Source organism: Chinchilla lanigera, unplaced genomic scaffold (genome assembly GCF_000276665.1).
Source record: "Chinchilla lanigera isolate Chin_1 unplaced genomic scaffold, ChiLan1.0 scaffold00099, whole genome shotgun sequence".
In the NCBI taxonomy this organism is placed as follows: domain Eukaryota; kingdom Metazoa; phylum Chordata; class Mammalia; order Rodentia; family Chinchillidae; genus Chinchilla; species Chinchilla lanigera.
This window is the reverse complement of record NW_004955500.1, coordinates 6,955,116-6,978,482: the sequence shown is the minus strand read 5'-3', so window position 1 is coordinate 6,978,482 and position 23,367 is coordinate 6,955,116. Positions and strand designations below refer to the sequence as shown.

The window sequence follows — 23,367 nt, the reverse complement described above, 5'->3', positions numbered from 1 at the left end:
CGGCGTCCCCGGCGCATCGCCCGGGGGACCCCGGCCCGCTGCGCCCGCGCGGGCTCTGCGGCGTGTGCCCCGTCTCTCTGTCCTGGGCTAGGTGATTTCTGTTTATCAGCGCCTTTGCAGTGCTTCTCCTGTCGAGTTGTCTGTAACTTACTCCTTTATCGCTTTCCAGTCAGACTCGTTAGAGTTATCTCAGCTCGCGTGTGTCGCCCGTGCTGTGTTTGGAGTGGTGGTGATTCTCGTGAAAATGACGTGGAGCCTGCTGCAGGCTGCCCGCTGCGTGTCTCGGGGTCCTTGCTGCAGTGGGAGGTCCTGGGTGGCGTGGATCACATCATCTCCTAAGTCTGTGTTCTTCTCGAAGATAATCTTGTGAAGGACGCGTGTTGCACTCTAGCTCACACTGACTTTGGAATTACAGTTGCAGCGAAGCCTTAAGCATCTCCTTAAGCATGATCCCGGAACCTTCCAGTTTAGAGACCCTCTCCTCCCCCCAGTCTCCAGGCCCTTTTAGGAAGCTGCATTCAGTTAATTATCTCACCAGCAAATACGGTTTTCATCTTGCACATCTGATGAGTTAAGTCTGGAGGGAGTGGCTGGATACAAAAACAGGTTCTGCTACTTCTGGCTGAGATGACATAACTCTTCACTACAGTTTTGGAAGTCTTTTCCTTTCACAGACTTCCGCACCGCCTGCCAGCGGTGCTAGCTTTATAGATGTTTTACTGTATCTGTGTATGGATCCAGCTTCCTCTATTAGACAGCTTCTCAGGGCCAAGGACCAGTTCTTAGGTCTTTGTATCGCCAATACCCCACACTTAATCAATGCTTAATAAATATGTGTATGTGAAAGAAGTTAAATATACTTACTTTTTGCTTAAGGTATAGACTCTAACTGGGATAGATCACATCTGTCCCAGTAGAAGTACTAAGTTGAAATGCTAAGGGAAAAAAACCTAAGTACACAGTATAGTAGCAACCGTATCATCTATGTAATTTTTCCCAGAGTTCGCTAGGGTGATTCGCAGGGTCGCTTCTGCAGCCTTCTCACACCTCATACTGCTCTAAGCACACCTCGGTCTTGGTACAACTCATGCACATTATTAAGGAGATGCCAGTTTAAAAGACTGATGCCAGCCATGTGAGGTGACATAAACCCATGATCTGCACAGTGCCTGTCTTCAGTAGATACATGTGCATACATCTTTTAATAATTTCCTCGTGGCCGCAGACATTCTCTTTTATAATCACTTTTTTGCAAATACATGAACTTAGAAGTGTTTTACCACATTTGTTACATTCAGGACTGTTGTCCTTTTTTCTCCTTCAAATTTCTTGTTACCTGTGTCCCACTGACTTGATTCACCTGAATAATTGTAGCTGCTTATGTTCTTTTAATAAATTAACCAATGTATAGAAGGAATTAATTATTAGAATGACTTTCTTAAGAGAAAAAATGGTTACCTTTGCAAAAACTTGGTGGCAGTAAGGAAGGTTCCTGATGCAGCATTTCAAGCAGAATCTCTGGGTAAAGTACTTCTTCCAGTGTGACTGCAGAGTGACTAAAAGAAAACATTGTAGGCACAGCAAAGAAGCTAGATGTATGTGTATTAAAATGTAAGTGTGGCTTTAATCATTTGAAATTATAAATCACTATGTATTCCCCAGAACTAGATAGAAATTATTCTTTAGTTGCTGTGTAAATCTTTGAGCGAGGGTTTGTTAATTAAAGTGCACTGGTGTTATGTCAGAAATGTGCCTCTGTTGGGTGTCAGGACATCTCCATTGTCTTGCCTTTGATTTCAGCTAAGTCATTTAACTTCTGTGGACATAATCTCTAAAATTCTTTGAGTTTTTAGCTTTTTTCCCCTCTTCTGTCCCAGTAAAATGCAAAGGAAATTTACATGGGACTATCCTTGCGGTCAGCAGACTATTTCCTTTTTTTTTTTTTTCCTACTGGGGATTAAACCCAGAACTGTTTGTGTGCCAGGCAAGTGCTTTGCTAGGGGCAGGCATCTCACTCATTTGTTTTGTTTTGTTTTTGAGACAGGGTCTCATGAAGTTGACCAAACCTCTTGTACTTACGATCTTCCTGCCTCAGCCTCCCAGGTAGCAGGGATTATGGGTTTATGTCACCTCACATGGCTGGCATCAGTCTTTTAAATTGGCATCTCCTTAATAAAAAAAAAAAAAGACTAGTTATAACAATGACAGGAAGTGACCTGAAAGTGAAATATGAAAAAGCGCTGCTCAGGTATTTGTTGATTTTTTTTTCCCCCCACGTAATCTGCATCCCATGTAATTCTGCTCTGTTAAGGGAGGTGGGTAAGAATAACCACGGGAATTTCCAGGCAGGAGCCTTGTGTTAACTTGAGCACTTAGAAATACAGTTGAAACCTAAGTCTGAGGCCTGAGCCCTTTGGGGATCCTCCCTGGAAAGTGTAGGTAAATCGATGATCGCTCTGCTGAGTCTATACCTGAGCTGGGGTGAACTCGAGCGGCTTTCCTTCGTGTGTGCACTGTTGCAGTTGTGGCCACAAGGAAAAGCTTGTTACTATCGTGCAGCCTCTTGAGTATATTGAAGCTGTAGTATTGTTACATATTTGATGAAGGAAGTGCTCAATCAAAACCAATGCCAAGATTCTGAAGAAGTAGAAGCGTGACTGTTACCACCCCCAGGCTCCTCCTCTCCTGGAAACCTGCCAGAAAGCATTACTGCGTGCCGAGTGCGTGTTGATTAATCTAGGTCCAAGCAGTTCGGCTTTTAGGGAGAACGTAAGGAAAGTCTACTCTTATCTGTGATTTTGCTTTCTGTATTTTGAATTACTGCTGAACGGTCAGCTGTGGTTTCAAAGTAATGGAAATTCCCTATTTTGAGAAAGAAATACAGAGACTACATCTGTAAAGCTTTTATTGTAATTTTCCTGTTTTATTGTTAATCTCATGTCTAATTTATAAATTAAACTTAGGTATTTGTGTATATAAAAACAGTATGTGCAGGGTTCATTACTGTTTGCAATTTCAGGCGTCCAGTGGGGGTCTCGGGACGTATTCCCCACAGATAAGGTCAGTGCAGAGATGAAGGTATTCTGGTGACCAGTGTACTTTTATTTTTGTTGTTCTGTGTTGCTGTGAATGAAACCTAGCGTGCTGCATGAGTTGAACCAGTGCGGTGCCGCTGCTATCCAGCACCGCCGTGTCAAGTTCCCAGCTGGGTCGTGGCGCCTTGGTGGGTGGTGTAAGGGAGCAGGGGGTCTGTGCGGCTGGGCGAGCTCCTTGGTTGTCCCCAGCAGATCCGCAGCTTTCCCTCTGGCCACGGGCTGAGGCGGTGTGGGAGAGCAGCTCGGTCCTCACAGGCCTGTCACTCGTTTTCAGTCGGGGCTAGCGTGAAGAGATGGGAGAGGCGATGGGCTGGGGACAGTTTCTAGGCGATAATTTCAGTGTAGTCGCTACCCTCACGCGAAGCAGTCTCCGGAGGGGTGGCTGTCTCAGCTTTCTTCCTGCTTTAATGTTCTATGATTCTGTGAGTTTGTGAGTGCTGTTCAGTGTTGCACAGTTTGCGAGGACATTTGGCAGCACCTCAGGCCAATTTTATCTTCCATTCCTTACCCATCCAGTCAATTCTTTCACCAGCTTAGATTTTCTTCTCCAGTAAGAACACAAATGTTACTTCTGAGTGACTTCCTGTTCTGTAATATGTGACAGAAATTTCACTGTGTAATGTTTCTGTTTTGTGTCTTCTTTGCAGGACTTTGTATCTTTGCTAACGTCAGTGATGTGAAAAGACCTGACATGGGTAAGACTAATACAAGGTAGTCATTCAGTGCTTTTAGTAACTCACATTAAGGAAAACAGGTTTCCCTGACATTTTCAGTATTTTTATCTTGGTGTGTAATAATTTTAGAAACAAACTTAATCTTTATGTTTTTTGAGACAGGGAGCTCTCCATGTAGTTCAGACTGACCTTGTACTCACTGTGTAGTCCAAGCTGGCCTCGAACTCATGTCAGTCCCCCTGCCTCGGCCTCCCGAGTGCTGGGATTACAGGTGTGCCCCACTAAGTCTGGCCACTCTTAATCTTAACGTAGCAGATGTAAATTTCCTTTGGTCAAGTAGAACATTGTTTACAGAATTGCTTAGGGGCATTTTCTCATTCATTGTATGGAAAAGGCCAAATATACACTGGCAGACATTTATTATGTTTACTGTTACCTGTACTTAAAATACATCAATCCATTTCATTATTTTGGTCACCTTGCGAGGATGCATAGCACCTACGAAGTAAGTACTGTCATTGTCCCTGTTACATCGCCAAGGAAAGTGAGACACAGAAGAAACCTGCTTGGGAGCTAGGGGTGGTGGCACACATCTGAACTCCTAGCCCTCTGTAATCCCGGCACTTGGGAGGCTGGAGCACACAGGGAACCTCTGTCTCAAAAAAGCAAAAAACCCTTAAGGTCACATGTATTGTACCTGGCAGAGCCTAGATTTGAATCACTCTGGTTGCAGAGTTCCTGTCTTCACTAGTATGTTACACTGCCTTCTGTGTGGTAATTTGAATAAGGTAAATCTTACATTTCATTCCTAGTAACACTGAGAATTCATTATGATTGGAACATTTTCTGCTGTTTTATTCATGGTACTTTGTTAAGGGGATTGATGAAAGATCAGGAGTAGAAGCCAGTTTAGCCATAAATTGAAAAATCTGTGCAGCAAGATCTTATAACACTCCACATACTCCTTTTAAATTCCCATTAACTTTTCTGTGTTTTCTTTTTGCTCTATCTGCCTTTTCCCTCACCCCATCATTTGTTTCCATTTTCTTTCCTTGCTGATATCAGGGTCAGCTTTTGAGATCCTTTCTCATTTATTCTTATTTTAGCTCTTTTATAGTAACAAAGGTCTCAGAAATGTTTCCAAAGTAAGATTCTGCCTGAGTATTACAGTTTTTACAGAAAAATTTCAAGTGGAGTGATTTAAATTACCTTCTTTTGAATCAAAACAAGAAATAAACCAGTGTGAACTGTTTGTTTCTAAGTGGTGAAACTGCCTCCACCCCAGTGTTTGTTTGTTTGTTTTTCTTTTTAAAAACAGAGTTTTGTGTTTTGCCCAGTTTTTATTCCTGTGTAAATTCTGAACTATTTGACAGGTGATTTCAGTTCCAAGTAAGCCAATTTTTGTGTGTGGGCCATTTTTGACAGTGACAGTTTGAGATTTCTTGCCAATGGTCAGCTTAAGGGAAAGGCTTTACATAGAGTTGTTATTTGGGAACCATTTTTATTAGGTGAAAAGACTGGTTCATAGGAAAAGAGTTAAGAATTAAGTGACTTGATCTAATCTAAACTCTTTCTCCCAGATGATATTGCTGATGGGGTGAGGATGGACGCTGGAGAAGTAACTTTAGTGAACCACAACTCCATCTTCAAATCCCACCTCCTGCCGCAGTCAGGGTTGCCAGAGGACCAGCTTTCACTTCCTGACCAGCAGGTTAAGAATCATTTTCTTCCTTTAGTTAATTTGCTCATTGTAGGTTTTTATCTGATGTGGTTTAAATGTTAACACTCAAAAATGTAAGCATATGTGTGAAGTTTTTTGGGGGTGTCAATAATCTTAGTGTATAGAATTCTCCTTGGTATATTAAAGTTAAGACAAAATACTGGTATTTCTGAATAGTGTCTTTTACAAAACTTATTGTTCACCTGAGTATTACAGCTGTCAGTACATTAAACTAGTGTCTTAAAACTACTGAGCATAATTTGGGGGGGTGTAAATGCACAGCCGTTGTAAGATGTGTCTGTGTGAGGAAGTTCTAGGTTAAAATGTGAGGTGCGTTATTAATAAAGCAGTCTTTCTTAATGGGAAGCCGTTAGCACATGGATAAAATAGTTCTTCGCTGTGTGAACGTGTGCTAAGCGTAGTAGGACAGACACTGAATACCTGTAGCATCCACCCTACCATAATTGTTTAGATGATTGAGTGTGTGTTTAAATATTTCAGATTTGTACTTGGAGTGCAACACCACCCCTGTGTAAGATCTAAAGTTTTCAAACAATCAAAGCCAAGTTGGTTTTCTCAGTCTCTCTGTAGTCCATGTTATAAGTGGCTTTCGGAGAGAATATACTAAGAGATATTTACCTTCCAGTGAAGATCCTCTGAATAAAGTTATGTAGCGGAGTTTTACCCATTTTCCTCCTGGAACCTGAAATATTTCATGAAGTGTATTTTCCTCATGAGTATGTAGTTTATATATGTTATATAGAAATATGCTGTAATTATATTGAATTACAGAACATGACCTGTTCAATACATTTTTCTTAATATAAATTTTTATTCCTTTTTATTGTCAAAAATATGATTTAAGAAGAATCTTCTTCTCCATTTAGATTTTACCTTCCAGGCCAGGAACTTTGGATCGATCTTTTACATGTTCCACAAGAAGTGCAGCTTGTTGTCCAAGTTTCTACTCAGGTATGAGGCTTCACTTGTCATCAAGGCACCTTCGGATTGCTCCCTAGTAAATTATCTTCGCATACTGTCTTTAACATTAAAAACATTGTAAGAACAGAGTGGCATTTTCTCCACTAAAGCATCAATTTAATAGGCTTTTCATGTGTGTATATGTCATTGCTGTAATACTTTATGGATCTAGTCTCAACCAAATATTAACTTTTTAGTGGAAGTTTTTTAGAAATTATTTTCCTGTTTGTCTGTCATGCCATTGCAGAAAACAATACAGCTTTGTTTTTGTTTGGTGTTTCCATTTTTAGGATACGTGTATGTGGTATAAAAGGTATTTGTTTTGTGTTGATTTAAACCACAGAGCTAGTTTACTCTGCTCGAAGCAGTGAAACCTGAAGATTTGTTTCTACCCGAGCTTGTCCCTCCCTCAGGGCAGCAAGCGTTCACTGTGTTTCTATCTAGCACCTGCCACAGCCATATGCTTGCATGTTCAAGGGCTTGCCGGTTCGGCTCGTGACCCATGACAGACCCACCGTTCTCTAGGCTGGTCCTGTCCCTGGTTTAGACGTTCTGCTGGCTTGGGAAACTGAGAATTTCGGTTCAGCATTTAGGCACCGTGACTTAGGAGGAGTACAGTGGTCTTTCCAGGTCTTTTCCCTTATTTCATTTTACCATAAATAAGGGAATACTACAAATGGCATTGAGCCTGAGGTTTTTATAAGGATAAATTGAGATGATAAATGTGAAATGCAAATAATAATTATTGTTATTTGGCTTCCTCAGGATTCTTTGTCAGCAAGATGAGATTTCCTCCCCTAGAAAGATGTTAGTGTGATACTCTTAGAGATTTGTATTTGAGTGTACAGTAGGTGGACGGTACTTTACGTACCCTGGGTTTTGTCTCTTGGGATGGACAGTGGCCTCCAAATAGTATATGTATAATTTTTATTAAAAAGTCAAGTAACTCAGAAAGTAACTCTGCTGTCGTTATTATCGAAAAGGCCTTTGTGATGCACAGAGAGCCTGCAGTCTCATTTGATAGCTTATTATTAATCCTAGGGAAGAGATAATTGAGTTGTTAACAAAATCAGATTGTTTTTATTTCCATTTGAATTCAGGCTGCATTTGCTTATAATTTCACATACTGACTTGCCATTATAATCTTTGCTTTAGATTGAAGATAATTGCTTAATAATAAACCATTGTATAGAAAGTTGTACTCAGAGTACCCTCACTACAACTCAGTTTTTTTTTTTCCATGTAAACTGATACAACCGCTATGAAAATCAGTGTGAAGCTTCCTCAAAAAGTTAACTGAGCCTTGACCAAGCTATTCTCCGTAGAGGAATAGCTTCTGATTTTTATCTATGTGTACATTTATGCTACACATCTATAATTTCACCCACAAAGTCTTTCTTTTATAGTTTCAGTTTTCTGTCGGTTCAGATGTTCTTCCTCCTACTTTCCCCTCTAGTCTGTGGAACTGATGTGCACGTCCACAGTATTGCAGTTTGTGTCCAATTCCAAACCGAGCTCTGAAAACCAGAATGTTTTTGTTGACAGCCGAATCTGACTTGGTTTGACCTGAAACTTGTTTCTTGGCAAAACCTACATGAACTGACAGGAAGCTGTTTATATTTTGTCTTTATTTATCTTTGTAAATATGAATATTTATGTGTGTTGCCGCATATATAGCAGTATGTTTGCTTATAGGGCACTCCTATGGCTTATAGTTGAAGTGTTATATACTATATCAGATTATCTTCCCAAATACTGCAAAAGTATGAATTCAGAAGTAGAACTGGACCCCAGGGGTTTATGATTGGGGATGATGGGCCTGTGCCTTCATTTGCTTCATTACTTTTCCCGCGGTTTAGGTCCACTTCACCCTTGCTGTTTTGAGCTGTTATTAATAGCATTATTTAAAGGGATTTATAAAAATACCTTCCTTTTAAATTACAGTAGACCCTTGATATTTAGGATATGATCGAGACTACCTCAGACCTTCATGTTCTTGACTGTGGCAATATTTGACTAGATTCTGGGTCAGTTACATGATGGATGAGAGTTAGTTTTTCTGTAATTATTTTTTTTTTTGCCACAAGTTGATCCCTGTATCAAAAACACTGAAGTGTATCTCTCACTTGAACTTAGGAAATTTTAAGAAAAAAAAACTTTGTAACAGTTATTGTATGCCTGACAATGACTAGAGAAAAACACGACAAAACCATGCTGAAACGGGAGTGCTGTGTTATTAAATGTACTCTCAGAAACTGGGTGAGGTGTTGTATCCCTGTGATCGCAGCACTCTGGGAGGCTGAGGCGGGAGAGTCCCAAGTCCCAGCCCACTCTGGGCAGTTTAGCAAGAACCTGTCTCACAGTTAAAAAAGGGGTGGTGTAGCTCCATGCAGAGGCTTTGGTGTCAGTGTCTCAAACTGCTAAGTCAGTCAGGCAGTCAGTCAGTCAGTCAGTCACAGCTTGAAGCCCAGTGTTCAGTTTTTCTTCCAAGATATTTAGTCCGCGTTCAGACAAGCTTATTGCATGTCACAGCCTCTAAGGTTGCCCACTAACAGTCACAGTCTCCAGTCCACGGACGCCGGTCATTTATGTGCTTCTGAAAAACGATAAAGCCGTGGGCTACAGTCTGCTTCTGGCAGCCGGGGTATTTGGTGGTAGCGCGTGCTCGCACGTGAGGCCCTGGGTTTGGTCCCCAGTCTCACATCATAGCACTTTTTTACCATGTGCGATGCTCCTGACAGTGCTGTTGTTGGCAGCACCTGCTTCAGCTCATTGCAGACCCCGCGGAACTTGGTCTGTCCTGCCTCTTCTGTGGAGTCTCTCCTGAGAGCCTTGCCGTGATGGTTGGGCTGCACACGCATCCCTAACGTACCGGCCTCGGTCTTCTGATCCAGCTCATTTGGTGTTTATGTCTTGTCTTGTCTTCCTGTCTCCTTTACGAAGATGAAAATGAGCAGGAAAGCTCAGACCTTAGATTTATTTATTTTACTGGATCAAACCTTTAAAACGTTTGCTTCTCAGTGCACTCAAGAGTAGAATAAACCAGGCCTGGTGGTGCACATCTATAATCACAGACTCTGGGAGGCTGAGGCAGGACGATTGTGAGTTTGAGCCTAGCCTGGGCAGTTTGGAAATTTAACGAGACCCTGTCTCACAATAAAAAAAGGCTGGGGATATAGCTCAGTCAAAAACCCTGGGTGCAGAGAAAAAAAAAAGAGAGAAAGGTAAGAAAATAATTAATTTAAAATACTTTTAAAAGAACAAAATGCAGCACTGTTTCATGTTAATAACAGTAATGGTCAGGCTTCAAGATCGCCATTTTTTTTTTTTTTTCCAGTACCAGGAATCGAACTCACGACTTTGCACTTGCCAGGCAGGTGCTGTGCCACTGAGCTAAATCCCCAGCCCCAAGATCGCCAGTTTTAATAAAAGCAATATGAAAAGAAAATTTAAAAAATTTTGAACCTTAAAAAAAGGTGAAAATGAAATTACTTTTGTTAATGTTTAAAATCATTATCAGTATCTTTTTTTGATGCCAGAAAGTGAACTCAGGACCTTGTGCTTGCCACATAGGTGCTATGCTGCAGAGCTATTCCCAGTTCCATTATCAATATCTTATCTTTAGGAAGGATGTTAGATTAGGTTACCGAACACGTGCCCTGTTACTATGGTAACCATGTCCTAAAGTTAACGGGCACAATTTAATGGTTATAGTCATAGTAAGTGATTGACTATACTCTTATTTTTTAATATAACATTTAATATAAAGTTTATTTTGTTATTTCCATAAAGGCACTGCCTGGCCCTGCAGAAAATTTGTTAAGAAAAGTAGAAAATTAACCAGCATTCTATCACCAGAACATAATAATTAAATTTTCAGTGTATTTCCTCCTAGTTTTGTGTGTGAGCGTGTATATGTAATGATCTTACTTCTGGCCTTTGCAACTCTGATTCTTAGTGATGGCAGAATAGCAGGTTAAATATTCACCCAAAGAAACGAGTGCCTGAGCCTCGGGCCTCCCCGCTGTGCTGGACCCTTCAGCACGAGAAGACTCCTCAGTGGTACTGTCGGGGGGGGGGCCACCGTTCTGGCTGATCAGTCTGTCTGACTTCGTGCTTTTTCCTTTGTATTTTATCTGTTTGTTTTTATTGTTTTTATTTTTTTAAAAAAACCAGGCTCTGTGTGTAGTGCAGGCCACACTTGAATTCACGCAGCCCTCCTGTCTGAGTCTCCTGTAACCCTGGGAGTACAGGCTGAGTCACCTGGGATTATAACCCTGGGTTCCAGCCTTCCTTTTGTATTTTCAAGATGCAGACTCTCAAATGCCATTAAGAAGGAAGGCTCTTGTGGCTTGTCCTTGGTCTCAGATTTCACATCTGTCAGGAGAGTTTGCATCTTTGACTGACTTTTTCCTCAAATAGACATCTTTAGTTAGATAATTTGCTAATCAAATTTTAGCCAAAACATGAGACAGAAAAACTTCTGTTATTGCTTTGCATTTAAAGATAATCATTTTGTGGTTTTTGTAGCCTCCACTGCTTCTTCACACTGAGCTTCTACGTCCCCAGCCCATTTTTATTTATTTATTTTGTTTTGAGACAGGGTCATGCTAAATTGCTAAGTTGCCCAGGCTGAGCTTGAACTTGGAATTCTCCTGGTTCAGCCACCCAAAGTGCTGGAATTACAGGTGCATGCCCCTATGCCTGTGAAGTTTTCTTTGCTGTGACTCAGTTTTAATAGCTTCATGTTTCTGTCATTAATAGTAATAGATGTCAAGCATAAATACTAATTACAAAGGAAAAAAGTTACAGTTCATTTTGAAAGTAAGTGTAACTTTAATTACGAGACTTCAGTTTACAGAGTGGGAAATCAGTAGGTAAAAAACCACCTCTGATTGCCTTTCCCCCCCTTTCACCCCAAATCCTGATTTCCTGATTAACTTAAGAAAACACAAAATTTTACTTTCGAAGCCTGCCTTAACTTTTTGGATAAAATATCAAAAGATACATTAATATCTTAAAAAGCATAAATATGCAGTATTGTACAAAATTCTATGGTAATATGCTTTGAAAGAGGATCTTCAAAATAATGTCAACATTAGACAGAAATTCTGGAAATAGGTAATAATCATTCTTGGTTTTGTTTGTTTTTGAGACAGGGTCTCACTGTGTAGAGCAGACTGGCCTCGGACTTGTGGCAGTTCCCCTGCCTCAGCCTTGTATGTGCTGGGACTACAGGTGTGCTCCACCAAACCCAGCCGTTCTTGTTCTTGTTTCTTTTTTCTTCTTTTCTCTTTTTTTTTTTTTTTTACTTTTTCCTTCTTCCTTTCCTCCTCCCCTCTCTTTTTCCCCCTTCCCATTTAAGCATTTTCTCCCAGTTTCACAATACCTATTGTGCATTTTGGTCCTTATTTATACTTTCACTTTCTCACACCAGAGAAACAGTGCGGTATTTACATGTGTGTGTCGATTCATTTTACTTAGGAGTATGGACTCAGGGTGCATCCATTCACCGAGAAATGTCTCAAGCTTATCCTTCTTTACGGCAGAGTAGTACTCCATTGTATAAAAAAGCCACATCTTTATCTGTTCTCCAGTTGATGGGCATTTGGGCTGTTTCCAAGATTTAGCTGTTACAAACTGCTGCTATAAACATGGGTATGCATATATCACTGTGCTATGATGCTTTTAATTTTGGGGGGAAGATACCAAGAAGAGAAATAGCTGGATCAAATGGAACCTTTCTTCCTAGTTTTTTGAGGAACTTCCACACCGATTTTCACAGTGGTTGCACCAGTTTACACCCCCATCAATAGTGGAATAGGGCTCCTTTTTCCCCATTCTCATTTTTTTACTAAAGCTCCACAGTTCCATAACCTAATGTGTGAAGTTATTTTGCAGGAGTTATTTTAAATTGTCCAGTCCTGCTCAAAGAGGAGGAGGGTATAGAAATTATTCTACATCTCCCAGGTGTAACTAGGATTTTTGTCACTCTACTTTATAGTCCAGAAATCATAAAATTCAAATAACAACAAGCAATCCTCAGTCGGACTGTAGTAGTGTGTGAAGTATCGATATGTCTGATGCTGGAGGCCTTAAGTGACTGCAGATTACCCCTTAGAACAGGTGCGTAGACGGGGTTGTCCCTCCCATCCGCTGGCCAGTATAAGCAGCACTTAGGGTAACTGTGCTCTTCTGAGAGTTCCTGAGTCTTGATCATGGTAATTAAAAAGACGAAAGTGACGCCAGCTGCTTATTAAACAATAATTGTTGTTCATTTGAATTACCATTCTCCTTGGCCCTCCACCTGCTTTCTTACTGGTCTGGCCTACCTTCTTTCAGGCCCAGGCCTGGGAGTGCTTGCAAGATATAGTTGGGGTAAAATGTTGACTTTTGGTGGACACCACGGAGTCACATTGATGCAGATAAGGCACATGGCTGTGGCAGGATTCAGCTCCTCATCAATGTTCAGGTTAGTATGGCTGAGTCGATTATAGTTTGTAGACGTTTCCTAACTGCACACTTTGCTGGCAGTGGAGACTGGGATCTTTCTGCCATGAGAGACGTGGTGATGCGGTCCATTACTGTGGAGTACAGTGATGGTCGTGGTGGCAGTCATGGAGCCAGTGATAAAGAGAACCAGCAGCCGTGTAGTTTCGTGTTTAATTTACTCAAACGTTTGCTTGTTTGTTTTTTAGACAACCCCTCCTCAGACAGTTTTCTTGGCTCAGGCGATGCAAGGAATTTTTGCCAGGGTGCAAACGGCCAGTGGAGAAACTCCACTCCAGTACCAAGCTCAGCTTCACAGAAATCAAGAAACAGCCGGAGTCTTTACCTTGAAACCCGAAAGACCTTGAGGTGGGTGTTTGCCTAGTTCCTCGGCCCTTCTCAGATACTGGGGAAAGTGGCTGTAAGATAGTTGTTACACTGGTCTTTTAAACGAGTCGTACTACTTCTGGGTTTTAAACTATGGGGATATAAACAAAGCACTTTTCAGCTTCCAGTGTTTAAGTTGTATGATAAATTTCAGTGATAGCGGGATCCTACGATGAGAAGAGTTCTGAGGGAATCCTGGTGGGTGTGAGTGCAGAGTGAAAATCAGTGCAACTTGAGTGGCAGAGGAGCGCGCGTCTGATAGGTTTCAGTGCGCAGAGAACTGGTGCCGACCCGCGCGGCTGTCTCACACCTCAGTCAGCGCCCGCAGCTGCTTCTGGGAGAAGCGGGAGAGCACAGACCGCTCCATTCTGGTTGGTGAGCCCGCCTGTGCGCTCGCCAGACGTACAGTGATCACCAGAGGCAGGTGGACTTGGACTTAGAAAGTTTGGCTCAGGTATTTTATTAAAGTACTGTACTTTTTTAAAACAATGTTTATGATTTAAAATCTCTGCTAATGTGTTGAAGGAATGTGAGGTCGTTTTTTGTTTAGTCAAGCCCTTCTGCTGTTGATCAAAACTAGCATTACAGCTTCTTTACTTGATGTTATCAGCACCTGAGCTCTGGGAACACGTGTCACTGCTGTCAGGGATCATCTTCCCCACCTCCAGTATTCATACTATATAAGAACTAACACCCTGCTATTACAAAAGTCAGACACCAGTACAGCTAAAGGTCCCTTGGCCACTGCTCAGTTTCATTCCCCTCCTGTTAGTGTTTCCTTCCAAAATGCAAGCTTGTCTCTGTCACTCTCGTGTAGCATAAAAATGTATATGAAATCCTGGATGACTTTTGCCTTCATTAGAGATTTTCTGTATACTTTATTCAGCAAGTTGCTTTTTTTCTCAATACTATTTTTAAAAATAAAGTTACAGACAGTACATATGCTTAGTAAAAAGTTAGAAAATATAGATAAGCCCAAAAATAAAACAGAAGCATCACTCTCCCACCAGCCTGAAAGCAATGTTTTGGTATCTTAGTACATATCTTTGCAGATAATTTTCTATGCTTTTACATATATTATGTTTTTCAGAAGTGAGCTCATACAGTTTTAATGACATGACTTTTCTGTACAGAGTTCCATTTGTTGGACTTGAAGGTTGCTGCTTCATTATTTTGTGCTCTATTTCTTACATTTTTGTAACTACATTTTTGGCTGGAAGAGAAGATGACGCTGTGTTACATCACATTAGAAAGCGAACCTGCTGGGCGTGGTGGTGCACACCCATAATCCCAGTGCTCAGGAGGCTGAGGCAGGAGGCTCTCAACAAGTTCCAGGCCAGCCTGAACAACTGGAACAAGACCCTGGCTCAAAAAACAAAAACTAAACCAAGCAAAGCAAACAGTATCTTGTTCTGGTCTCTTGCCATTAGTGATGCCAGACTGACCTGCATTAGGGAGCTGACAGTCTGGCCCCTAATTGCACAGTCAAGGTTTTCCCCTTGCGACTAGAATTTAACCTGATTGGTGTTCCTTTGGCATCATGTGAATGAGCAATTTCACATCAGCCATCCACTGAACAGTTATTGACATCAGTTGATAACCCTTACCTGATAGTAATTTTATTAGAGTTAATGAAGTGATAATTTTGTCATTTCTTCCCTTTTTTTTTTTTCTGTGGTACCAGGGATCAAACTCAGGACCTTGCGCTTGCCAGGCAGGTGCTTATGCCACTGAGCTATATCCCCAGCCCCTCTTCCTTACTTTGTAATTGGCACTGTTATATTTTCATTAGTTGGGGCTATTTGGTTACCCTGAAGATACTACCTATGGGAAAGGCTGGGCAAATTAGACTTTTGATTTTGGAGACAGGGTCTCACTATATAGTTCAGGATGGCCTTGAACTTGCAGTGATGCTCCTCTCTCAGCCTTCCAAGTGCTGGGATTACAGATGTGCGCCACCAGGCCTAGCAAATTAGAATTTTTTAAAAAAATTTTTTTTTAATTGGAATTTTTTATTCCCAGTTTTCACAGTATTTTTAGTAGCCACTTACAGTTAGATGAATTTTTTTCTGTTGTCATTTGTGTATCATTAGGGATTCAGTGTGTTTTATTTCACCATAATTGTAATTCTTTTAATGCTCATGTTCTCAGAACTTTGGCCAGTGGGATTTCCTGCCAAACTTGCTTCAGTGTCTGCTTGACCCAACCTCATTAATTTTTTAATTTTAGAGTCCTTATTTTCTGGCATTGCAAAATATCCTATTTTTTTATATAAAAGATTTTTTACATTAAAAATACACAAATGCACACTCTAGGAAGTTCAAGTACAAAGGACATTGTGAAAAATCCTCAATATTTCTTCCAAACAATTATAGTAACCTAGATTGTTATCTTTTTTTAGCTATAGCTACTCAGCCTAAAAAATGTAAACTGTTTATCAAATTCTAAGTCTTTGCCCCTTTCCTCACTCAAAAAACTAGTAGAATTTGGAAACTTAGGGAGTATATATACATTGTAACTTTCTTTAAATTTAGTCAGCTCATTTGAACTCCGACGCAGGTAGTCATTTGAGGAGCTGACTTTGTGGGGCCTGGCTGAGTCAGCTGTTCAACTCTGTTCCACGCGCTCAGCAGGGAGCCACAGGGAGTCTGGTGGGAGAGAGCTGGGGCTGGGGGTGAGGATGAAGACGGTCACGTGGGGGCAAATCTTAAAACGCTTTAGCCTCGGCGATGGGCTTTTGAGTTCACAAAAATGTTTTCCTCGTTAAATAAGGCATTGGTAGTAGAAAGAAGTAAAAACGAAATTCTTGAGCAGAGAATACTGAGGCCCAAGGAGGGTTCATAAAGTGATATAGCCCAAGGGATTCCTTCTGAAAGTTTGTGGAAAGAAGGATGGGAGCCCTCTGTTGGCCTTGCAGGAAATTGTAAGATTCAGTTTAAAAGTTAATTGTGATGCTTGAGCTTTATCCACACACTGAAAGTGATTCCCTCTGAAGGGCGTGGGGACAGAGCTGGGGTAATAGAACAAAAAATTATACATAGCTATATAGATTTTTTTTTAACCATACCTGAAGCCAAGGTTTTCCAAAGAATTCTAGTCTCTTTGCTTTCCATCGTACTTCCATTATATGGTTCCGGACGAAAGGAAATTCTTTAATTGTAGATCCAAGAAATACGTCTTTAAGTTCTGCATTTGATAACCATCTGGTTTGGCAATTTGCCCAGCTTAGCACAAACTTTTAAGTGACAGAACCTGATACTAAAACCCCATGTATCTTATCTATATAATTGTATAATTAATAAAATATAAAAGTATAATTCTCCCACAAATGGCATACCTATCAATTTTTTATTTACTTTGTTATTTCTTGAAATGGACTTAACTGTTTTTATCTTTGTTACAAATTTTTTTTAGTGGATTATCAAACGCGTTTGCAGGAAAGTCAAACCATCACTGCCATATGTCTGCGTATGAGAAGTCCTTTCCTATTAAGCCAGTCGCAAGCCCATCTTGGAGTGGTTCTTGTCGTCGAAGCCTTTTAAGCCCTAAGAAAACTCCGCGACGACATGTTAGTACGGCAGAAGAGGTAAGAAAGCCTGCATCAGAAGCTACTGAAAGTTAGAAACTTTCCCCACGTTGAGCTGTTTGCTATCTCTGATACAGATGTTTATAATTATTCTGTTTACTTAATCCCTTCTGGCATTTTCTTTCTTCCTCTTTGAATCCTGTCATCTGTTCTAAAAAGAGTTAAAGAGCTGTTGTAGCAGGACTTCTTTTTCTTACAGTCTTCTGTTCCTGTTATATGGCTGTTTAACCTTGCTAAAGAGTTTTGTTGTCATAAAATTTGCTTTGCTAGAACACTTACCCTTCTCACTAGGAATAATGTTCCCAACTATTATAAAAGGAAAAATCAAGAATCAAAAAAAAAGTTTGTATCCTGTCATTATACGTAGGATCGTCTTCAAGGTCATAGACGTTTCCGAAAAGAGGGATGTTCCATTGAACTTGAGTTGTTGCGTTCATTCATTAAACGTAAGGGGGGAAAATATCTATTTTGAGGATATAATCTAGCATTTAATTTGCACAGTAGGAAATATGCTTATATCTGTTAACTTGCATGTTTAGCATGCATCTAATTACCTTTACTGTAGAGATACAAATGAATAACAGTGACCTTACACAGTTGTGTTTTTAGTGTGCTTTTTACATACATTATTGAATTCTTTTAACCTATGGAATAGGTAAAGGTGAGTTAATTTCCATAGTTTACAAATTTGGAATTTACCAGGTGGTCACACACCTGGTAAACGGCAGGCCTAAAACCCAGTTCTTAGGAGGAGATCTTGTCTAGTGTACCTTCTTTCACTTAGTACGGTTGCATGGCTCCTGCACATTGGGCTTGCTAAGCATGGAGTTAAGAGTACAGCATTGCATGCTAACTAGCATAATTTGGTAACCGAACATAGCTTAGGTGGCAAAACTTGATGTTAGTAAATGCTTAGCAAAAATGTGAATAGTTTCTTTAGTTTTGAGTTTGTTTTCAATCTAAAATATTTAAGTGAAGAGTAGCAGCACGAGTAAATCATTCAGTGGGACAAAATTAGAAAAGAAACAGCAACATTTGCTTTTGGTGATAGGCTCTCGGCAACAATGAAAAGATTTATTCTTTATTGTACCTATTATTCCTTTTGCACAATTGGATTTTGTCCCAGGTATACATTAGTATCACACACATTCCTAACGGTTTTCTTAATTGCTGGACTTGTGAGGTAAGGGGTACAGAAGATTGTGTGGGAAAGAGACTACAGCAGCAGCAGCATAGCAGCTGAGATAGGCTGCTTGGCTCTACCCTTCCGCATGTGACTGCCTGCAACTCTCCCTGTGGTAGGCTGGGGCAGAGGTTGAGCCTGGTTTGTTTTGGGAACGCCCTCCTCCCCCATATTGGTGGAGAGCGTTTCTGGGTGTGTCTTGGTGAGTCGTGGTGCAGTGGTCTGAGCTCTGTGTCTGGCCCTGGCCCCTCCGTTGTGGCTCTCTCCCTCTTCTGCCGCCTGCTGCCTTGGAACGAGCAGCTGTCCACTGCCATGGGGTTTCTGCTTTGGAGCCACCCGGCCGTGGGCTGAGTTCTCTGAAGCTGAAAGTAAACATCTCCTGCCTTAAACTGCAAGTGTCAGGTGTTTTGTCCCAGTGATGGGGAAGTAACTGATATGCACTGGGCTCTTTTATCTCCATGTGTTCATTGTAAACTGCCATTCTCTTACCAGCTGCTCCCTTGGACACCCAGTCCTGCTTTCCTTTCACCTCCATTGCTGCCTGAGGACTAGAGGGGACTGCATATTTTCATCCTTTCACCAACCCTCCCAGCCACAGGCTAGGTCAGTGGAGTACGTGGAGGTGGGGCTCCACTTCTGCAGGGCAAAGATGCTGAGCATTGACTTCAAGCTATGAAACGAAGTGCAAGAAATTGTGCCTTAGTTGATTTTTGGTCTGCATTTTCTTGCTGTGTAAAGCAAGCCATGTGTGTAACAGAATAACTTACATAAATAGGACAAAATGGTGGAACAAAGTTTATTATGAAACTTTATTCAACAGATTATTTAGATAATTTAACCTGTATATTATAGGTACTGCAGAAAATAATACTTTATTTTCCCTGGGGCTAGAGTATTTATTGATGGGAACTTCCAATCCCTTGTAATGTTGGCACCTCCAAGAGAAATAAACTTGCTATGTAATATCTAAGGAAGGTGGATGTTAATTTTAATCCTAGATTTGTTTATTAACTTCAGGAGTATGGAGCTATCTATAAAATTAACAATTAAGATAGTGCTATTACTGTACATTCAGTCTTACAATGGGTTTGAAAGAATTTGGAAATACTCAAGTGGTAGCTGGATAGAGTGGCTGGTGCAAAGGGCAGCACTGACCTATGCAATTCAGTAGGGTGACCTGGCCACAGGCATTATTTAAATAAAACGAAAAATTCAGTTTCTGCACTAGTCACAGTTTAAGTATTCATTACCTACATGTGGTTAATGCTTACCATATTGGACAGCACAAATACAGAGCATTTCCGGTATCCCAAGTCTCTGTTGGGTAGTGCTGTTACAGAAGATGTAAATTTCTGTTTGGAAATGAAGATATATTAATGACAATAAAATTATAAGCGGTAAAACAAAAGTAGTTTTTTGTTCGTTACATGTTGCTTGCAGACGTGCTTCTCTGGAACTTTACTAAACAACATTTAAAACACGATGGTTTAATTCTTGTTTTTCTTCAGAGCATTACAGTTTTGTCATAGACCAAGCATTTTGGACTTAACAGAAAAAGAGAAAATTACTGACTTGTATACTTGAAATTTATGTTATAAAGTCATTAAGCAAAAAGAAAGGGAGATTAGAAAGCTGTTTAAATAATTCATAAGTTTACCATTTGCTAACAATTCACTGAGAGTCCTCTTAAATTTTTATATCGTATAGGTTTATCATGGAGCTACTTACAGAGTATCACGAACTATATGTGTCTGTCCCAGGTTTCAGAAAGTGCGGGTTGATTGATTGATTGATGGTATTGGGATTAAACCCAGGGCCTTCACACTGAGCTACATCCCAGCCCATTTTAATTTTTTTTATTTTTTAGTTTGAGTCGTGGTTTCACCATGTCGTTAGATTGCCCAGGCGGGGCCCAGATTTGTAGTTTTCTTCCCTCATCCTCCCAGAGTACTGGCATTACAGCCTGGCTATAGATATTTTTCTAATTCTATTTTTTCTTAATAAAATTTAGCACCTTAGTTACTCTTATACTTTTTAGTTAAAAACTTTTCTTTGTACTTTATTAGGCTCTAAAATGTAACATTAAAAAACAACAGTGTAACATTAAACTGGGCACACGTGTGTAATCGCAGCATTCTTGGAGACTGCATCAGGAGAATGCAGACTTGAGCCCAGCCTGGGCAAGTTAGTGACTTAGATATATGATGGATGACAGATAGATAGATAGATAGATAGATAGATAGATAGATAGATAGATAGGAAGAAAGGCCGGGTGGGAATGTAGCTCAGTGTGAAGGTCTCAGACTGAATCCTTGGCACTGCAAAAAAAAGGAACATTAGCCATCTTCTGAAACTCTAGCATATCATCTAGTTACTGCTTCTTGTCTTGTTAATTTCCTAATTTAAGTTTGTTTAAAAAAGTTTAATAATCTGTAAGAAAGAAATTTTTTATTTTATAGTACCAGATGCTGTAAAACAGGATTATGTTTGAAGTTTCAAGAGACATAGCTTTTTTGAGCATTCTTTTGATAAAGCCAGTTGTTGTATATGTTCTTTAGAAAGTTTCCTAAACTACCTTTTCTTTGTCTGAAATGGTTCTAGATAGAATATAATGTATCAGTGTTTTTTGTTCCCATTTTTAAAAAAAGATAAAACCTAATGAGCGTGTAAAACAGACAGATTTGTTAACCTTTTAAAACCACAAATTAGTTTAAGCTGAAATTATGAGGCTTAATGAGCCTTGGGCAGTTATTTGATATGTGGAGAATTTATTCCTGTTTAGTGTATATTGTCCATGAATTGTGAGGTTGTTTGGATCAGAGAGAAACTTTTCTCTGCAGTGACGTTTATTGAGGAAATGATTTGTAGGGAGCTTTTGTGTGTGTTGCATTAGGCTTTTAATCAGATCTTTATATTAATCTAGATTTGCGTTAGCAGTTACTTTATGACCCATTTGTTTTTTGTGTTTTATTTATAAATTTATTCTTAAGGAAACCTGACTGTGAGGGAGAAGTGGTTTTTGGTTTTGGTTTTGGTCTTTTTGAGACAGGGTCTCCCCATGCAGTTCAGGCTGACCTTGAGCTCACTGGTGGCAGTCTTCCTGCCTCAGCTTCTAGAGTGCTGGGATTGTAGGCCTCATGAAGAAAAAAGTGCTTTTAGCTTTTGTGGTTGATGTCGTTAGGATAGAACCAAGAACTGATTCCACTTTGCTCAGTGTTCTCTTGAGGTCATTATGTGGTAGGAATAATAGTTCTTTGCTGCCAGCAGATGCTATGCATAGTACGGTAACCTGTCCCAGTAGGTTACATGCTTTACTTTCCTCTGTACGATATGATTATATAGTCAGAGCTTTTATTTTTTACCCACTGTGGTAGGACAATGGAAATATAATGTGTGTTTGGTTACGAGTTAATTTTCGTAGCACAGATAGTCTGATTTCCCTTCCCTTTCGTTTTACCACTTCTGGAAACAATGTATTGTTAACTGTAATGTGCATTAACTAGGTTATTTGGTATACTTAGAAAGTAAAGTCAACACTTTACTTGGGGAGAGCGGGATGCAAAACCTCTGGTCAGTAAAGTGCCAGGTGACACACCTTTCCTATCCGTAAAAGATCACTGTTGTTGGCCAGCACAGATTTCCTTCACAACTTAGTAGCCTATAGTGGTGTTTAGCCTGCTCTTTACTTAAAGAATCTTCACAGTGGCAATCTTAGATGTTAATGTAAAGGCATTTATTTTGTTTTGGGTACTAGGGAGGTTAAACCCAGGCTACTCTACATCCCCCCTGAGCTGTAGCCCATTACTTGTTACTTTGAAACAGAGTCCATGCTAAGTTGGCCAGACAGGACTCAGACTTGAGCTCCTCTTGCCTCGTCTTCCCTGTGTGCTAGGATTATAGGCATATGCCATGCACCCTGCTGAGATATTTTTAATTATGGCTTTTAAATTTATTTCTCAAATATCCTTTCCAGTAGAATAGCCAAAAACAGATTTGGTTATTGATACTAATTTATACGTGATAATTATCTTTTTCTAGCTATTATTTTTATGCTGTTGTTGAGTTACCTTCCCAATACTGTGAATAGCCTCTTCATAAACGTTAGAGAAGATCACCATCATTTTGGGTACAGTATTAATGTCTGAGAGATAAAATACTCCTTTTCCACATAGAACATAGCAAGTTTTTTTCTGTTAGGCCCATTATTCTAACAAGTGCTCAGCTAGTTCTTCCTTTTCTGTCACTCAGCTATTCAAATATGTGGATAGTTCCTTTTTAATAGGGAATTGTCATACCTAGTAGGTCACACACATTCTTGAAAATGAGTGACACTGTCCTGACAGTGTGATTCTAGTTTGCTGTGTAGCAGTAATAAAGATTCAAGAAGGAGAAGCTAGCCGGGCGTAGTGGCGCTGGGCTGTACCCCCGGCACTCTGGGAGGCTGAGTCACCAGGGTCACATGGTGGGGTCCAGCCTGGCAACCTAGTGAGACCTTGTCTTAGAGTCAAAAACAAAACAAAGCAAAAGGCTGAAGTGTAGCTCAGTGGGAGGGCCCTGGGTTCAATCCTTAGTACTCAAAAAGAAGAAAATTACTCTGTGAAGATGGTTGGTTGTATTAAATAGTATGTAAGATGTTACTTAATGAAGACAGACCATTGCTTCAAAGGATTTGTACAGAGTAGATGCCTTACCATGATTACAGATCCTTAGGTAAGGCGGTTCTCTACTGGGGGACCTCCTCTCCTTCTGCTGTTAGTCAGTGCACCCTCACCTTACCACTCACTGAACACATGAGGCATGTTCTTGTCTCAAGCTGTGCCTTGGCTGTTCCTCCATCTGGAATACTTACTTACTTTTAGGGTTTACTTCTTCCCTTTTGTTTAGATTTCTGCTGACACACACCTTTTTAGAGATACATGTACTTGTCTTTCCTCTGTCACTTTCTGTACCCTTCAGTATTCTTCATACCACTCAAGTAGTTTTTGTCATCCCTTTAACTGCAGTGTGAACTTCACAAAGATAAGAATTTTATTCAATGCATTATCGTTAATGCCTGGAATGCAGTAGATGTTCAAGTCAGTGAGTCAGTGTTACAGGGCATGTATTAGGATTTACAGAAGAAATTAATGTTGAAGAAGAAAACCATCTCTGAAAAATACCCACACTTAAGTAGAACAGGAAAACATTGTAGAGGTATCTCCCTCTCATTGACCTGGACTGTTCTGGCTGCTTCCTTGTGATCTTTCTAACAG

General features: G+C 40.3%; 1 protein-coding gene across 1 annotated transcript in view; it reads left to right on the top strand.

Moving 5' to 3' along the window:
• The window catches only part of Senp1 (SUMO1/sentrin specific peptidase 1), a gene marked incomplete at its 5' end in the record, with an annotated part of 54,038 nt that continues 30,671 nt past the window's right edge, over positions 1-23,367 (top strand). The window contains 6 exon segments of the mRNA XM_005406636.2: positions 1-91; positions 3,743-3,790; positions 5,350-5,480; positions 6,377-6,461; positions 13,169-13,328; positions 16,761-16,932. Coding sequence (XP_005406693.1) covers positions 3,787-3,790; positions 5,350-5,480; positions 6,377-6,461; positions 13,169-13,328; positions 16,761-16,932 — 552 coding nt within the window.